The sequence below is a fragment of the Glossina fuscipes genome, unplaced genomic scaffold, assembly GCF_014805625.2.
Source record: "Glossina fuscipes isolate IAEA_lab_2018 unplaced genomic scaffold, Yale_Gfus_2 67084, whole genome shotgun sequence".
NCBI lineage: Eukaryota > Metazoa > Arthropoda > Insecta > Diptera > Glossinidae > Glossina > Glossina fuscipes.
This window is the reverse complement of record NW_024004139.1, coordinates 2,849-16,974: the sequence shown is the minus strand read 5'-3', so window position 1 is coordinate 16,974 and position 14,126 is coordinate 2,849. Positions and strand designations below refer to the sequence as shown.

Here is a 14,126-nt window from a genome sequence, read left to right as displayed (position 1 = left end):
GATGCTTTTATTGTCATCAGCTTTCGATTAAAAAATAATATTGTTTTTAAAGTCAAAGCAATAAGATTTAGCAAAAACAATCAATGATATCGACGAGTACGCCCGGTAGGAGTATATTGTCATAAATGTGTACCTTTGAGTACTCTTATTATCATTTCATGTCGAGTGTAAATTTTAGATACACGAACACATAAGTGTAGATAGGCTTACGCATACATGCGCACGTGCATGTATCCCCATGTGTTTAATGTTCAACACATTTTTTAATCTTTTCATCATTTTTATGTGATGTGTGAAAGGTGTTACTTGTTTGTGTTTGTGTTTGTGTTCGCTGCTATAAAATGAAACTTGTAATCATGTTTATACAACTTCACACTTAGGATGGAGGAAAAAACGCTCGTATAAAGTAAAGGAATGTTTTACGCAGCAACAAGTGGTTATAAAAATGAAGATTAAATTGAAATGAAAAGATATTGAAAAGCCAGAGGCGCTTTGCAGACACTTGGATCTCATGCCGTCTATTAAGCAAAATACGCTGTATGTTCTCGCGATCTTCGAGATGCTCTTAAACACCTTATTGACGGGAATCGAAAACTTTCGGAATTTTTTTTTTTTTTTCGAGGTGCTACTGAGATGCAGTTAAGCATCTACAGGTCAGAAGACATTTATTTTTCTTTCCAACCTTCATAAATTTGAGAATTGAAATGGAAACGGACGGATGGACCGAACAACTCTAATCACTTGCGAGTTCTTTGATTATCTCAGGATGTTACTAAAGTAATGAGAAATGTGTTATACCAGAAACCTCGTAATAAGATAGCGTACGCCACGGTATCTGATATATACGATACATGATATTATTTTTAGAAAAATTACGCGAAAATAAGTAAAAGAACTTTTCGGAAGTTATCATTTTATGCTTCCGTTATATCTTGAAATATTCCAGCAATTCTTATCTAGTAATATATATCACATATGTACGTATGTATATATATATAAAATGCTGTAAAATGATAAAAGTTTTGCTGAGCGAAAAATTTTTCATTTAGACAAAATTTGTTTGTTTTTGATTTCGATTTGGCGCCTGCTTTGCTAAGCACAAACAATTGTTTACTGTTTGAATATATATATATATGTAACGACCGTTCATTCCAAGCAAACAAAATCAACGAAAAATTGTAAAGAAAATTAGTGTAATGGACAATAGTCTGTTGTGCGTTGAGTTTGGTTTGTTTGCTTGACAGAATATTTTAGTTCGCAAGCATTTCATTCACTGTCATTTTCAATTTATAGCTTAATAGGTTTGTTGAAACTCATACACACAAAAAGAAGAAAAATTTCAAATGATAATTTAGTTGAAAGACAAATAAACCGGAAAGTAACGGGATTATTTAATGTAATTATTCTGCAGGACATTCTTGAAAAGATGAAAACAAAGATTCTTCAATTCAATTTATGAAAATAGAAGAAAGCAAAATGAATTAGAATTTATAATTGCATGCCAAAGAAGAAGTTCAACTCTGCTCTTTATGGTCTCTAGAAGTGGATTGATTAACAAAGTCTTGTAAAAAACTTGAATGTCAATGAAACTCAATGAAAGAGAAAGCGTCACAAAATTAAGAAAATAAAACGATAGGACATAAGTAAAAAAACATGAAGGATCAATGAAATGAAAATCGCGAAAGGTCTGCTCCAAAGAAGAAAAGATGAAGCATAGCTTGAAGTAAGCAGAGTTCGAGGGTGGAATACGAGAAAAAAATACAATACACCGCATAAAAGGAAAAATTGAAAGACTCGAACGGGAGAAGAAGGCCAAGAAGATCAATTAGATGCGGGGGGAGGGGGGGAAGGAAGAGGAAAATATGAAAAAAGAACACTAGTGCAAAACATAGAAGAAAATAATGAAACGCCGCGAAAGCAAACGTCGAAGCGTCGTTGAGCTGAGATAACAAAAAAAAAAGGAAACAAAAGGGAAATGAGCGCGCAAAAGAAGAACAGAAAACTAAAGGACATAAAATTGTGTAAAAGAATCCTTTGCATGAAACGGAATGCATTTTATGCGACCCCAACAGGAGAAGAAGGCTAAGAAGATCGATTAGATGCGGGGGAATGAAACGCCGTGAAAGTAAAAGAAGCGTACAAGTCGTTGAGCTGAGCAACCAAAAAAAAAAAAACAAAAAGAAAGAAAGTAAATGAGCGCGCAAAAGAAGAACAGAAAACTAAAGGACATAAAATTATGTAAAAGAATTCTTTTTGCATGAAACGGACTGCATTTTATGCGATTTGAATTTTAAAGCCACACTTAAGTCTTCACTTTGCGAATGGATTAAGTTTTGCGGATTAAAAAAAAAAAAAAAAGAAAAAAACTATTCAATGCAAAGGGAATATAAATTTTTTTTTCTTTTTGTTAATTCAATAAATCTCTCAATGAAAACTTAATTTTTTAATGAATTCTTTCCGTTACTTCCATCTATTTACAGAATGCATTTTTATGCATCCCTAACAGTTTTCAGTATGCTGATTAATGTGCATAACACGACCGCAACCACAGCAACATCAGCAACAATTGTTGTTTGTTATTAATCAAGTAATTCTTCGCTTGTAATTTGTAGTATGCGGTGCACACATGTTCAACAAGCGCTAACAATCGAGGTTAAAAAAGCAAAGAGAAGAAAAAATAATAAAAAAAAAATTAATTTAAACGAGATTGCTCCTTGCATTCTTTACTGCTGTGACCGTTCCGCACCGTGTGTACTGTGTGACAATGCTGCTGTTCAACAATGAAGGCAATCAGAGTTTTTCTCTGGCATCATCGTCCCCTGGCGTCGAAGGTATACCTGCATCATTATCATCATCAGGCCAATTGACCGACAACAACGTAATCGTAATGGCATCGTCAGCGTCATCTTCATCTCGGGATTTCGATAAGTTTCCCTCACCGCAAATATTGCTATTGCGTAGTGAATGGTTACAACAAAACATAAGTCAAATGCTAAACATCTCCAGTGATAATTTAACTGATCTCATCAATAATATTCAGCTGCAGGGAGCCACGTCAACACATTCGTCGCAGACATCAATGACGCTTTTGGCGACCTTAACAGTCTTTTATACGCTTATATTTTTTGCTGGTATTTTGGGCAACTTAATAACATGCATTGTTATATCGCGCAACAAATTTATGCACACAGCTACCAATTTTTATCTCTTCAATCTGGCGATATCCGATTTAATACTGTTGCTGTCGGGTAAGTAGATTATAAAATATAAAACTTAAAAATATAATTTTTGTGAGTCGAAAAATGAATCCTTGATTTCATTTTCGCCTGTGCGGACTCTTCGCAACTATTAACTTTCTTGGACACAAGTAATTTTCATTCTAACGGAAAGTAAAACACAAAACTTTAAATTTCACTTAACACTTGTATTCACTCCGAGAAAAATACAACTTAGGTTAGGTAAGAGCATTAGCTTCCATCAAGACAGCTTCTCTTGGGGAATCGTGAAGTTCGTGAAGTGCTTATATGCGATATCAGCTTAACCTATTAGTTAAAGATAAATATATTTATAGCGAGTGCTTGTACTAAGCGCTTAGACCATGAAAGACTTTATCAAGTTTAAGAAAGCGGGCAAAGTAAACCAACCCGCGACGGTAGATTCTCGTAGACGGATTTATCAAAGAATTTCCAGATATTTTTTTTTTTTTGCTTATATCAAATATCAGCAACACAGATCGCTGTAGCCATGAAAAGTGTATTTCCTTAGAGTCCTGTTAGCGAATTAGCAAAACCCTTTGAGGACGTTAGCTTGGCCTTGGTGCTGGATTAACTTTGTTTGTAAAAAATAGCCTCCACGACGAAGTTTGATCTAGATGGCCGAGAACTTTTTTCCGTTTCTTTATGATGAAGACTCGTGCGAAGAGGGAGGAACTACTATTTACGAATATTCAACTGAAGCGTGGGGAAAACGGGCAGGGTGAGAAAAAGCTATTCGGCTATAAAGCTTTAAGCAATGTAGCGATTTGAGTTATCCATGAAGCCGACGTTTCTTTAGAGTTAGGAGAAGAAATATATTGTTATGCAGAAAACTTAACACTGCCTGCTATTCCCAAGAAACACTATCACCTTAAACTATATAAGTTCTTCAATATGATACCTTTTCATACTTAGAGAAGTAAGTTTAAGATAATCTTGCCAACTACCGGTAATTGGATAATCAAGTCTTCAGTTTAAATTATTATTGTATTACAAGTTTGACTTCCTTAAGGATTTAATTTATTAAATTCTTACGTGCTTAACCATACTGAACAGATAGGATTTATTGCACTTAGTAAATTAAAGAAAAGGAAAAAAAGAAAAAGAGAAAAAGAACAATAAATAAAAAGATTTAAAAATGATATAAGAAGTTACATAATATCGGCTAATGCGAATGTAGAGATAGTAAACAATTAAAATGTAAGCTGTTAAGCTTAATCCAACGAAAGGCGATTGCATTTAGTGAGTAAAGCAAAGCCGTTCAAACTTTTAATTGAAAATAATTTATTTTAACTTTTCAAAAAAAAGAAAAAAAGACGAATAAAATTTAATAAATTTAAATATTTTATACGATCTCTGCGCAGGCATGCCTCAGGACTTATACAATCTATGGTATCCCTATTCGTATCCTTTTACCGACATACCATGCGTTATGGAAAGTGTATTGTCCGAAACAGCTGCCAACGCGACGGTACTGACGATAACAGCATTTACGGTTGAACGTTATATAGCCATATGTCATCCCTTCAGGTAAGTGAGTAAAGTGAAAGACAAAGAAACAATAAGAACCAAAAAAAAAAAAAAAATTATTGCCTTTTTTTTTCGATATTCACTTGCATTCAACATACATATGTAATAATAATTTCACCCAAACGTAAAGCAAACTACATGAATGAACAATTCGTCAGGAAATCTGATTTTAAAATTGAAATATTGTTCAACTTTAAGTTAAATTAATTCGCTTTACTACTGATGGCAACATAGCCAGCAATTTGCGATTTTTACTTGTAATACAAAACTAGACTCCTGATCCTGATGCGCGAAAATTTACCGTGACCGGCTTTTCTGATGAAAAAAAATGTTGTTTAAAGAACGCCATGAAAGTACTTTTTTCTAAATCTGAATTTCTTGCCAAAAGGAAAAGAGATCCTTTAAGGCTATTTCCGCAAATATCTATTTTATGCATCGTCATGCGAGTGACGGCTTTGACTTATCGACTGAAATAGGTGTGACTTAGGGAAAGGAAGGCCTGATCCATTTAGGGGGCTGCTATCACCAGCTCCACAATTCAGTGCTTCTTGCGTAGGTTTTGCAAGAGGAGACCAAACATTGTCTAAAAAACGAATCTATGATGTCTGCCATATATTCAGTTCTTGTCTACCTTTAACGATCGAGCTGTTGTCGAAGTGTCCTTAACAACGATTTGGTTGAAGCTTGGGGTAGCTCATAACACGTTGCATGGTAGCTTATCCCCCCTTCGTTAACTGCATGAATTTTCGCCCTGGCGATCTATTCGATAATCTTTTTTCTTTCGATAATCTGATTAACGAATTGCATGCGTTCGCCTTATAAGATTCAGTAAGAATCATCGTAATAAAATGTCCGGTTCTCCGTTAACAGTCCGCTGAAGCAAAAGGGCAATTCTTTTGCTATGACCTAAGAACTGGGAATTTTTCCGAAAAAAAGTATTCTTCAAAGTCGTTGACAGTTTAATTATGTTCCGAATATGAGAGAGAAAAGCGTACGTTTTCATTACCATTCGCCTTTTTATTTTGGAAAATGCGAGCACACATCGCAAATCTCTAAAACAATAACTGACACCGAAAATGTATCTAAAGCAAAGCATGTTTGTCGGAAGTGATTTGCGAAATTTTGTGGTGAACATTGTGGCATACAACACGTTTTTCACTTTAAGCCTGTCATCGCGGACATTAAGCAAATAGCTAAACGATTCGCATTGAACACAGCCTCGGCACTGATTGACGTCATCGTAAGCGAAAGTAAGACTGAGAGGAAAATAGCTTGTAAGTGAGCGTAACAATGTGTGTGGGAAGTGATCGACAAAATCGCGTGGGCGATCGGACTATGAGACGAATCCAATGGTCATCTGACGATTGCAATAATCAAATATAACTTGGACACTGACCATTGATCCGCAAGGATTTAACTAATATTTTTGAATATTCTCCTTACAAGAGACCAATATATCACACAATCTTCTCATTAATTCATTCATTCACATGTCATACCTTGAAGTTTCAATCACCGCTTAAATCGTACGCGTCGAGGAAGATGTGTTCAAAGTTCGTTATAAATCACGTAGGATTTTTAAAATTTTCATAGTTGTTTTTGTTTTGCTTTTGCAGACAACATACTATGTCAAAACTATCACGCGCTGTTAAATTCATTTTTGCCATTTGGTTGACGGCATTCGTTTTGGCTCTACCGCAAGCTATGCAATTTTCTGTGGTACCCGAGGACGGCGGGATTGAATGTACGGTAAGCAAAAAAAACCCCAAAAGACACAAATAAAAACAATAAAAGTATTATAATAAGAAATGCCAGTTGTGCGTGTTCCACATCTTCCATAACATCGGCACGTTTTAATTGAAATTAAGTTAAGTTAACCTTTGTGATTTTGCAGATTAACAACGATTTCTTTGCTCATGTTTTCGCAATATCGGGCTTTATATTTTTCGGTGGTCCGATGACAGCCATATGTGTACTCTACGTATTAATTGGAGTGAAGCTTAAACGTAGTCGTTTATTGCAATCAATGCCACGCCGTTGCCACGACGTAAACAGGGGAATAAGTGCTCAAACCCGAGTAATAAGAATGTTAAGTAAGTACAAAGGATTTATGATAGTTAACAAAAACAAAAAAAAAAAAAAAAAAAAATAGATAAAATTGTCTTTGCTGCGTTATTTGCTGTACTAGCAAAGCTATTTTGCTAGACACATATTAGTAGTGTCTTGCAATGTAAACTTAGTTTTGATACTTAAACATGCTCGATGTCTTAATACCTTGCATGCACTAGCGTAATGTCACTTAATATTTTTGGCAACAAAATATTAAACATCTCTGTGTTTTATATAAAATATAGCAAGTTCATTACAATCTTCTTTTCTTACATCCGTTTATCTCGTCGTTATTGCTGCTACCATACTCTTGGCATAAGTAATACATAAGCAGTTATTTCGTTTCCTGAGAAACCAATTTTTTGCACAAATTTTCACAAAACTCTCCTGGATGCTAATAATCTATTTTCTTCTTCTTCACAATGATTTTTTTATTTAAAGACAATAGTTATATCTCTGTTTAGTTGTTCTCTCTCTCTTATTAGGCTAATGATGTTTTCAATTATTTTTCATTCAATGCCAAAAGAATAGTGTTGCAGCGTTTATCTTCACTACAAGCTAAATAAAAGATTTCTCAATTATTTATAACGCGCGCAAACACATACTAACACGCGCACATATACCCATAAATATATGTATGGATTAGCACTAATAACGAAATCGATTTGTGTATCGAAAGATATGATTTTCTTTTTTAAACAACGACATCTAGAGAAAAGTTTTATAAAAGAACAAATTCCTTACCTCAAAAGAATCGAAAAAAAACAATTTGATCGGAAGTAGTATCCGTCGTTAGCTGCACATTTCTCTCATCCATTATAAGAAATCGAAGGCTGGCTTGGATAGACAATAACTCATCGATCGAAAGACTTATTAATTAAAAGCAGTACAGTAGTTCTTGGCAGTATAATGTGAAGAGCAGAACATTCTAGGTTCTAATGTGTAGCCTTTCAACTTGTGTTTGCATGTCTTCTCTTTAAACAATCGATCTCACGGCAGGTTGACTACTCGCCCTTTCGGCCAAGAGCTGGACTCACTTTGCAAACTGCCAGCCGAAACTGTCAGTTACAACATGGTTCAGCTGATCACACTGAACTGCTTGCCCTACACTTCCTGTGACGCAGGTTATGTTAAAATGATATGATCCCTACAGATCCTACAGCATACACAGCTTCCGCTTTAAAATATGTGTTTTACTGCTTTTTGTGCAACGAAGTGTGTTTTATTATGCGCTTTGGTTTTATGCGACTATTTTTTTGCTGTTTATATATATAAAGAAAAAGACAGATAGAGAGAGGGGAGAGAGAGAGAGAGAGAGAAAGAGAGAGAGAGAAAAGATAGGAATTTTTTTAAAAAGTTTCCCTATGTATTTTTTTTTTGGAAGGTAGTTTTTCCCTATATCGTAAAGTTTTCACTTAAGTTCTAAGGCGTATTCTCTTATGCAAATCCTGTTCAACGCGTAAAGTAAATTTTCTAAAAAATATATTGTGAAGAATTAGTTTTTGTAGTCATCCATAAAGTTCCCATAAATATTTTCTTTTTTTTCGGTTTTCTTGCTGCGATTCCTCCTATCCACCGCACAAATACAGGTTTACATGTAAAATGCTTGGTGTTTTATCTCGAAAATAAATGGAAAATTGAACTAAATGCAATGGTATAGGGTATTTGATGCTCACTCGGCCTTACCCCACTGTAAGGGCATCTTTTTCCCCTTTCTCTCTGTCTTTCTTTTCGCTTAGGAGAATCTATTTTAATAATAACTTTTCTTTTTTTTTTTTTCATTTCACTTTTATTTTACTTTGTTATTTAAACTTTTAATTAGCTTACTGTGAAGTTTTTCACGGTGTATCCGGAATTTGCACTAATCACAAACCTCCGTAGCAGTCGGTCAATGAGATGAAAAGTACTAAAACAATCTTTCCTTTTTTCTATATAGAAGTTGCTTTGCTTTCTTCTCTTTTTTTTTTGTTGTTTTTTTTTTCTTTTGTTTACGTACATTGTCTGTTTAAGAGTGTCGCCTAAAAACAGCTGGATAGCATATTATATTTACATGCTACCCACATATTATTATATCTAAAGTTAATCTTAAATTTTAGTCTTTGCAACGAAAGTCATTTATTAAATTCAATTTCCATAAATAAGCGTTAATGGCAAGTGAAAATTTATTTGAATACATTTAACGACGAGTGTTTCTCGCTTATTATTTTTTGTTTTCCTTTTTTTATTTTTTTTTCTTTTTTTTTGTTGAAAATGAGAAGATTCTTTAACACTTCAACACAATAACAAGAGCTACACAGAGCAGAAAGTTAGACCGCATAGCACATAAAATGTATAAATTTACAGAGCATTGAAGTGTTGTAGAAAACAGAATTTAAATCTTCAATAAACACATTTTTTGCTCTTATACTCATTTACATGCATACACATACAAACTATACACATATTTATATACATATTCGTATGAATGTGTATGTCGGTATGTTGTGTTGAAATTTGCAGAAAATGCGATATGAACAACACATGCGTTTGTTTACTGTTGGTAGTGTTAAGATATTTTTGAAGAGATTTCACATACGCCACGTTATTCAACGTGTTCGTATGCATTAAGTGGTTTAAGGAAAGAAAACAAAGCCTAAGGAAAAAAAATAGTCCAAATAAATAAATGAACGTCAAGTACGTGAAGAAGAGAATAAGAAAAACAGTATTTTATAGATACAATATGTATACATAGCCACACACATACCACATATATCTACATGTATACACGCATATATATATGTAAACATTTAGAATTTCGAAATGGTCTCTATAAGCATGCATGTTGCTTTTGTTTTCTTTCCCGCGTGTGCGTGCTTATGTGTGTGTGATATTGTGTTTTTTCATTATCAGACACGATTGTTATGTGGCTGTTGGTTTCTTCTACATCATTCAAAGTTCAAGTATACTTAGTTAAAATTGTTCTATTTTAATAACTTTAATGAAAAAAAAAAAAAAAAAAAAAAAAAAAAAAAACTAAATTACTTGAAACATCGAAGAGGCAAAAATAACAAAAATTTCCAGGACAAGCACACACATACTGTATTGAATCTTAGAGAAGGAAAAAGAAAAAATATATGTTTGTGTTTTTTTTTTTTTTTTTTTTGGTTTTCATCTGAATCGTTTTTCGTCCTCCTTTCGTTCCAACACTTTGAAGAAGATAAGAAAGCATACCAAGAGCTACGGGATATATGATTGAATTTATTATTTATACGGCACTCCGCTGGTAAAGTGTAATTTTGTTATTACAAATTTTCTTTGAAATGAATTGAAGCATAATGTAATGAGTTTTGTTGATTGTGGCTTCCGTATAGTTGACTGTATGCTTATTAATGTTAATAAGAGAACAAATAACGTCCCAACGAGTATTAAATGTTATTTTAAATATCGTCAGGAGTGTATAAAACCAGACTTATTCCTCGGAGTCCAATAGCTCGAGCAATTCGAGGCTCAATACTCTACCACAGAGTAATATTTTCTTGTTTTTGATTCTTTTTAGGCGGTAGGGTTGTGTTAATAAATAATTGTCCCTAATATCTAAAGGGTTGTGCTTAATATCTCAGCCTTTTGTTTGTAATATGACCATTCGCACTGTGAATGTCCTCCGTAGGTATATCACAATGATACGCAGAAATAAGATGCGGAAAGAGATAGGCAATGGCCGCAACCTAATTACTCAGTGTAAAGCTGCGGAGCGGTGAATAATATTATTGGGAAGACTTCACTCGAATGCTTGTATATCTCACGCCATTTGTAGCAAAAGTTTATTAACGTTTGGACGATATTGAAAGAGTGCTGATGGAAGCGATGTTGAAGGGCTATCCTTTTAGAATAAAGGCATTGCTATGTAGCTAGTGTTAAATTCATGATAAACTAAGTGATTGGCATTGATTATCTAACTTTGTTTATATCAAAATATATTTGGAGAAAAAATTCCGAGAAACTGATAGGTCACATTTCAGTTAGTCCATACATCGCTCAATTGTTTTTTCTCAAACCAATATTAACGAAATCGAAACGAATGTAATTGGAATGATGAAAATGTTCTGTTTCTGTTGTTTCGTCATTTGCGAGCTACGATCTAAATATTTATATGATTTCCATTCTCACAGTTGCCGTCGCAGTGGCATTTTTCTTGTGTTGGGCTCCATTTCATGCTCAGCGATTAATGGCTGTTTATGGTTCATTATCGGGCATCGATTCGGATGTCTTCAATACCGTGTTCCATATATTGAATCTTACGTCAGGTGTGTTGTACTTCTTGTCGACTTGTATAAATCCTTTGCTGTACAACATCATGAGCCACAAATTTCGCGAAGCGTTCAAGGTAAGCTCCTAAGATGCAATTTCATTACACATTATATAACTTGCGACATCATTAGCCCATTAGCATTATCATTATAACAGCTATTTATTTTGTCTCTTCTTCCTCTTCTCATTTCTTTTTTCTTTCGCATTTTTATTCTATTTCTCTCTGCTTACACTTGGCTGCAAAAAAAAATTTTAATTCGATTTAAATTCGAATTGCTGCGGGTGACAAAAAAAAAAAAATAAAATAAAACCCAATAACAACATTCATGAATACTTGAATGCAATGAATTTATAACACAATGAATCGATTTGCTCGCTATTTTATACACATTTTTAATCTTTGCGTTTGTGTGATGTCATCCGGTTATTATCACCTCATCTGGATTCTGCATACGTTCATATTGTCATGATGTTTTATTGTTGCGATTGTTTGGTGTTGTTGTTTGCGTTTGCTCCCTTTGTTTTTCTCTTTTTGTTCCCGTTTAATATCTGTTCTAGGTGACGCTGGCTCGTCATTTTCTGTCCAATAAATATCAAAGTCAACACCATAATTACAGTGCTCTATTAAAGCAGAACGGTTCGCTGCGTCTGCATCATACAACGGTGAATAATAATGCTCTCGAGCACTATAGTTCATTCCGTATAATGCAATTGCATTGTCGTGACCCAAGCCACCATCTTTCTCTACAGGATAGTATACGCACCACTACAACAACAACAACTATAAACAGTACCAGCAGCGGTGGAGGATCAGGAGGGGGAAGTAAATATAATCACCATCACCAAAGCTCTGTGTCGAACAGTTGTAGATCTTTATCGCGTTATAACCGATGCGCAGGCTCGCAATCAACCCTGATGGGCCGAGATGAGGTCAACAACTCGTCGTTGCCTGCAGTACCAGTGCCAAGTCACCAAAATCATCGTCTGTTGCAAACGCAAATTTCTCAACTCTCGTCAATGGGTGATGCGAACTCCCTGCTCGAATCCGAGATATCTAATACGGGAGTACGTCATTGTCAATCCAATTGTCCGTTAAAGAAAATGCGGCGACAAAAATCTCACGATTACCACTCGGAAGATGCAATCATACAGGCTCCTTCTGGCAGTGGCACCAGCAACTCGAAACGATTGTGGCGAGAGACGCACAGGCACTACGCCTCAATGCCGCTGCATGAGACCGAATTTTATGGAAAATCTTTAGCTCCAGTTGCACCGCTAGCACCACATATAGTGAACGCGACATTGGTAGCCACTCAGCCTATAAAACCGATAAATTCAGTAGCTGAACTAAGTCTCGATAGACCGACTCGTTCACGTCTCAAATTGACGCGCATTGTCAGCCGCAGACAGCACGATACCTTGCCCTTGCAAATCAACTCTAAGGTAGAACTAATGACTCACCCGAGTAAGAAGAAGTCTTCACTTAAAACGTTGGCTAAGAAATTTAAATGGCACAGCCGCAAAAAAGTGAATCGCAAGCGGGAAACCATAAAATGCACGAACGTAACCGATCACTCGTTGCAATTACAATTTGGAGAAGAGCCCACCACCACAGCGTTAAGAAAAGTCATTCCGACCCATAAAGATATCAATTTGGTAGAGGTAGACTTAACAACTCTTAACAACTCCAATATGTCCGTGAAAGAATCACCGAATAATTTATGACGACATTTGAAAGATGAGTCAACAATCCGTGTAAAGCAATCGCAAGATGATAACGAGTATGAATTAAGCGATTTTAAGCGATGATATACAAAAAGACTCTAAATCCAAATGCGGCAAACAAAGGCAATGGTTGTGCTCCTGATATACTATGTAACTGATTATTAAAAAAAAAAAAAAAAAAAAAACAATAAGAAAGAAAAAAAAAAAAACACGGAAAAAGAACACACACACAAATAACACAATCCTAGACCTGATGGTCAAGTAAATGGTAATCATCGTCGTGTTAGGCGTACCTTTTATAGTCATCTCTGTGTTTGTTGTTATAAATCGGTGAGGATGTGTAAAGTCGTTGCTGTATGATGATGACAACTTGATAATAACGTTTCTAACGTAGACGATGATTGCTTTCGTTTAAGCGTTGTTTTAAATGTTAATTAATACAAAAATAAACAAAAAAAAAAAAAAAGAATAATTTTTTCTCTCTTCATGTGAACACTTGTTTTTCTCAATCGAATAGTAGTATTCAATTGTTAATTGTCATTTTATTCTTCTTCTTCTTCTTCTTCTTTTTTCGTACATTCATACATACATATTTGTACGTATGCATCTACGTATATGTTATGATAATAGTTGCAAAAAATATGCTATAGAACAAGTTTAGAACAAAATTTTTGCAAAATCAATTTATTTTTGATATGATTTACTTTGTGATATATCGAGATATTTATTTGTTGCAATTTCATCTCCGAGAAAGTGTATAATTGCATTTTTTCTAAGATGACATATATATTTTACGTTCATACAATGATAACTTAAGATAACAATATTCGCTTCAAAGCGAATTTTAAACGCCCATCACTTAAAGCTAATGCTAGCAAAATTGTTTACTTAACAATTGACGCAATTCATGGGGTAGGCCAATTTTATCTAATTATTAATAAAAATATGGCGCAACCATAGACTATTTCCGAACTTGTTTGAATGAATTTTCCATTCGAACATTCCATCCGTTTTGATGATGTTTTGCTTGTTCAAATTCTTTGACTCGAGTCATGAAATCTGGCTAAATCCATCGTCGGATTTAGCCAGATAGATGGGCTTATCTAAGCGAATTAAAAATTGCACTCTTTACAAGCAATCAATATATACTTCATTGTACTACCAACGGAATATCAAAATTAACATACTCGTCTACTTTAATAGTGAGTATGAAATGAAGTC

At 34.5% G+C, this 14,126-nt stretch overlaps 1 protein-coding gene across 2 annotated transcripts; it reads left to right on the top strand.

Annotated features, from left to right (window-relative positions):
- Positions 1-2,416: 2,416 nt before the first annotated feature.
- On the top strand, positions 2,417-13,042 carry LOC119643889 (FMRFamide receptor-like). 2 transcript variants are annotated; one of them, XM_038043390.1, is made up of 7 exons: positions 2,417-3,248; positions 4,619-4,784; positions 6,401-6,533; positions 6,679-6,877; positions 11,042-11,256; positions 11,739-11,843; positions 11,931-13,042. In XM_038043390.1, the coding sequence occupies exons 1-7, from the start codon at positions 2,765-2,767 to the stop codon at positions 12,903-12,905; spliced, it is 2,277 nt and encodes a 758-aa protein (XP_037899318.1). In that variant the 5' UTR covers positions 2,417-2,764; the 3' UTR covers positions 12,906-13,042. The 2 variants fall into 2 exon arrangements, with proteins under 2 accessions (XP_037899318.1, XP_037899317.1); XM_038043389.1 differs by having other exon boundaries at positions 11,739-13,042.
- Positions 13,043-14,126: the final 1,084 nt, after the last annotated feature.

Bases quoted from the DNA above. Each gene is read 5' to 3' on its own strand.
- LOC119643889 (XM_038043389.1), top strand. From the start codon at position 2,765: ATGCTGCTGTTCAACAATGAAGGCAATCAGAGTTTTTCTCTGGCATCA. The intron at 3,249-4,618 runs GTAAGTAGATTA...ATCTCTGCGCAG, and splicing joins TTTAATACTGTTGCTGTCGG to GCATGCCTCAGGACTTATAC. The intron at 4,785-6,400 runs GTAAGTGAGTAA...TTGCTTTTGCAG, and splicing joins GCCATATGTCATCCCTTCAG to ACAACATACTATGTCAAAAC.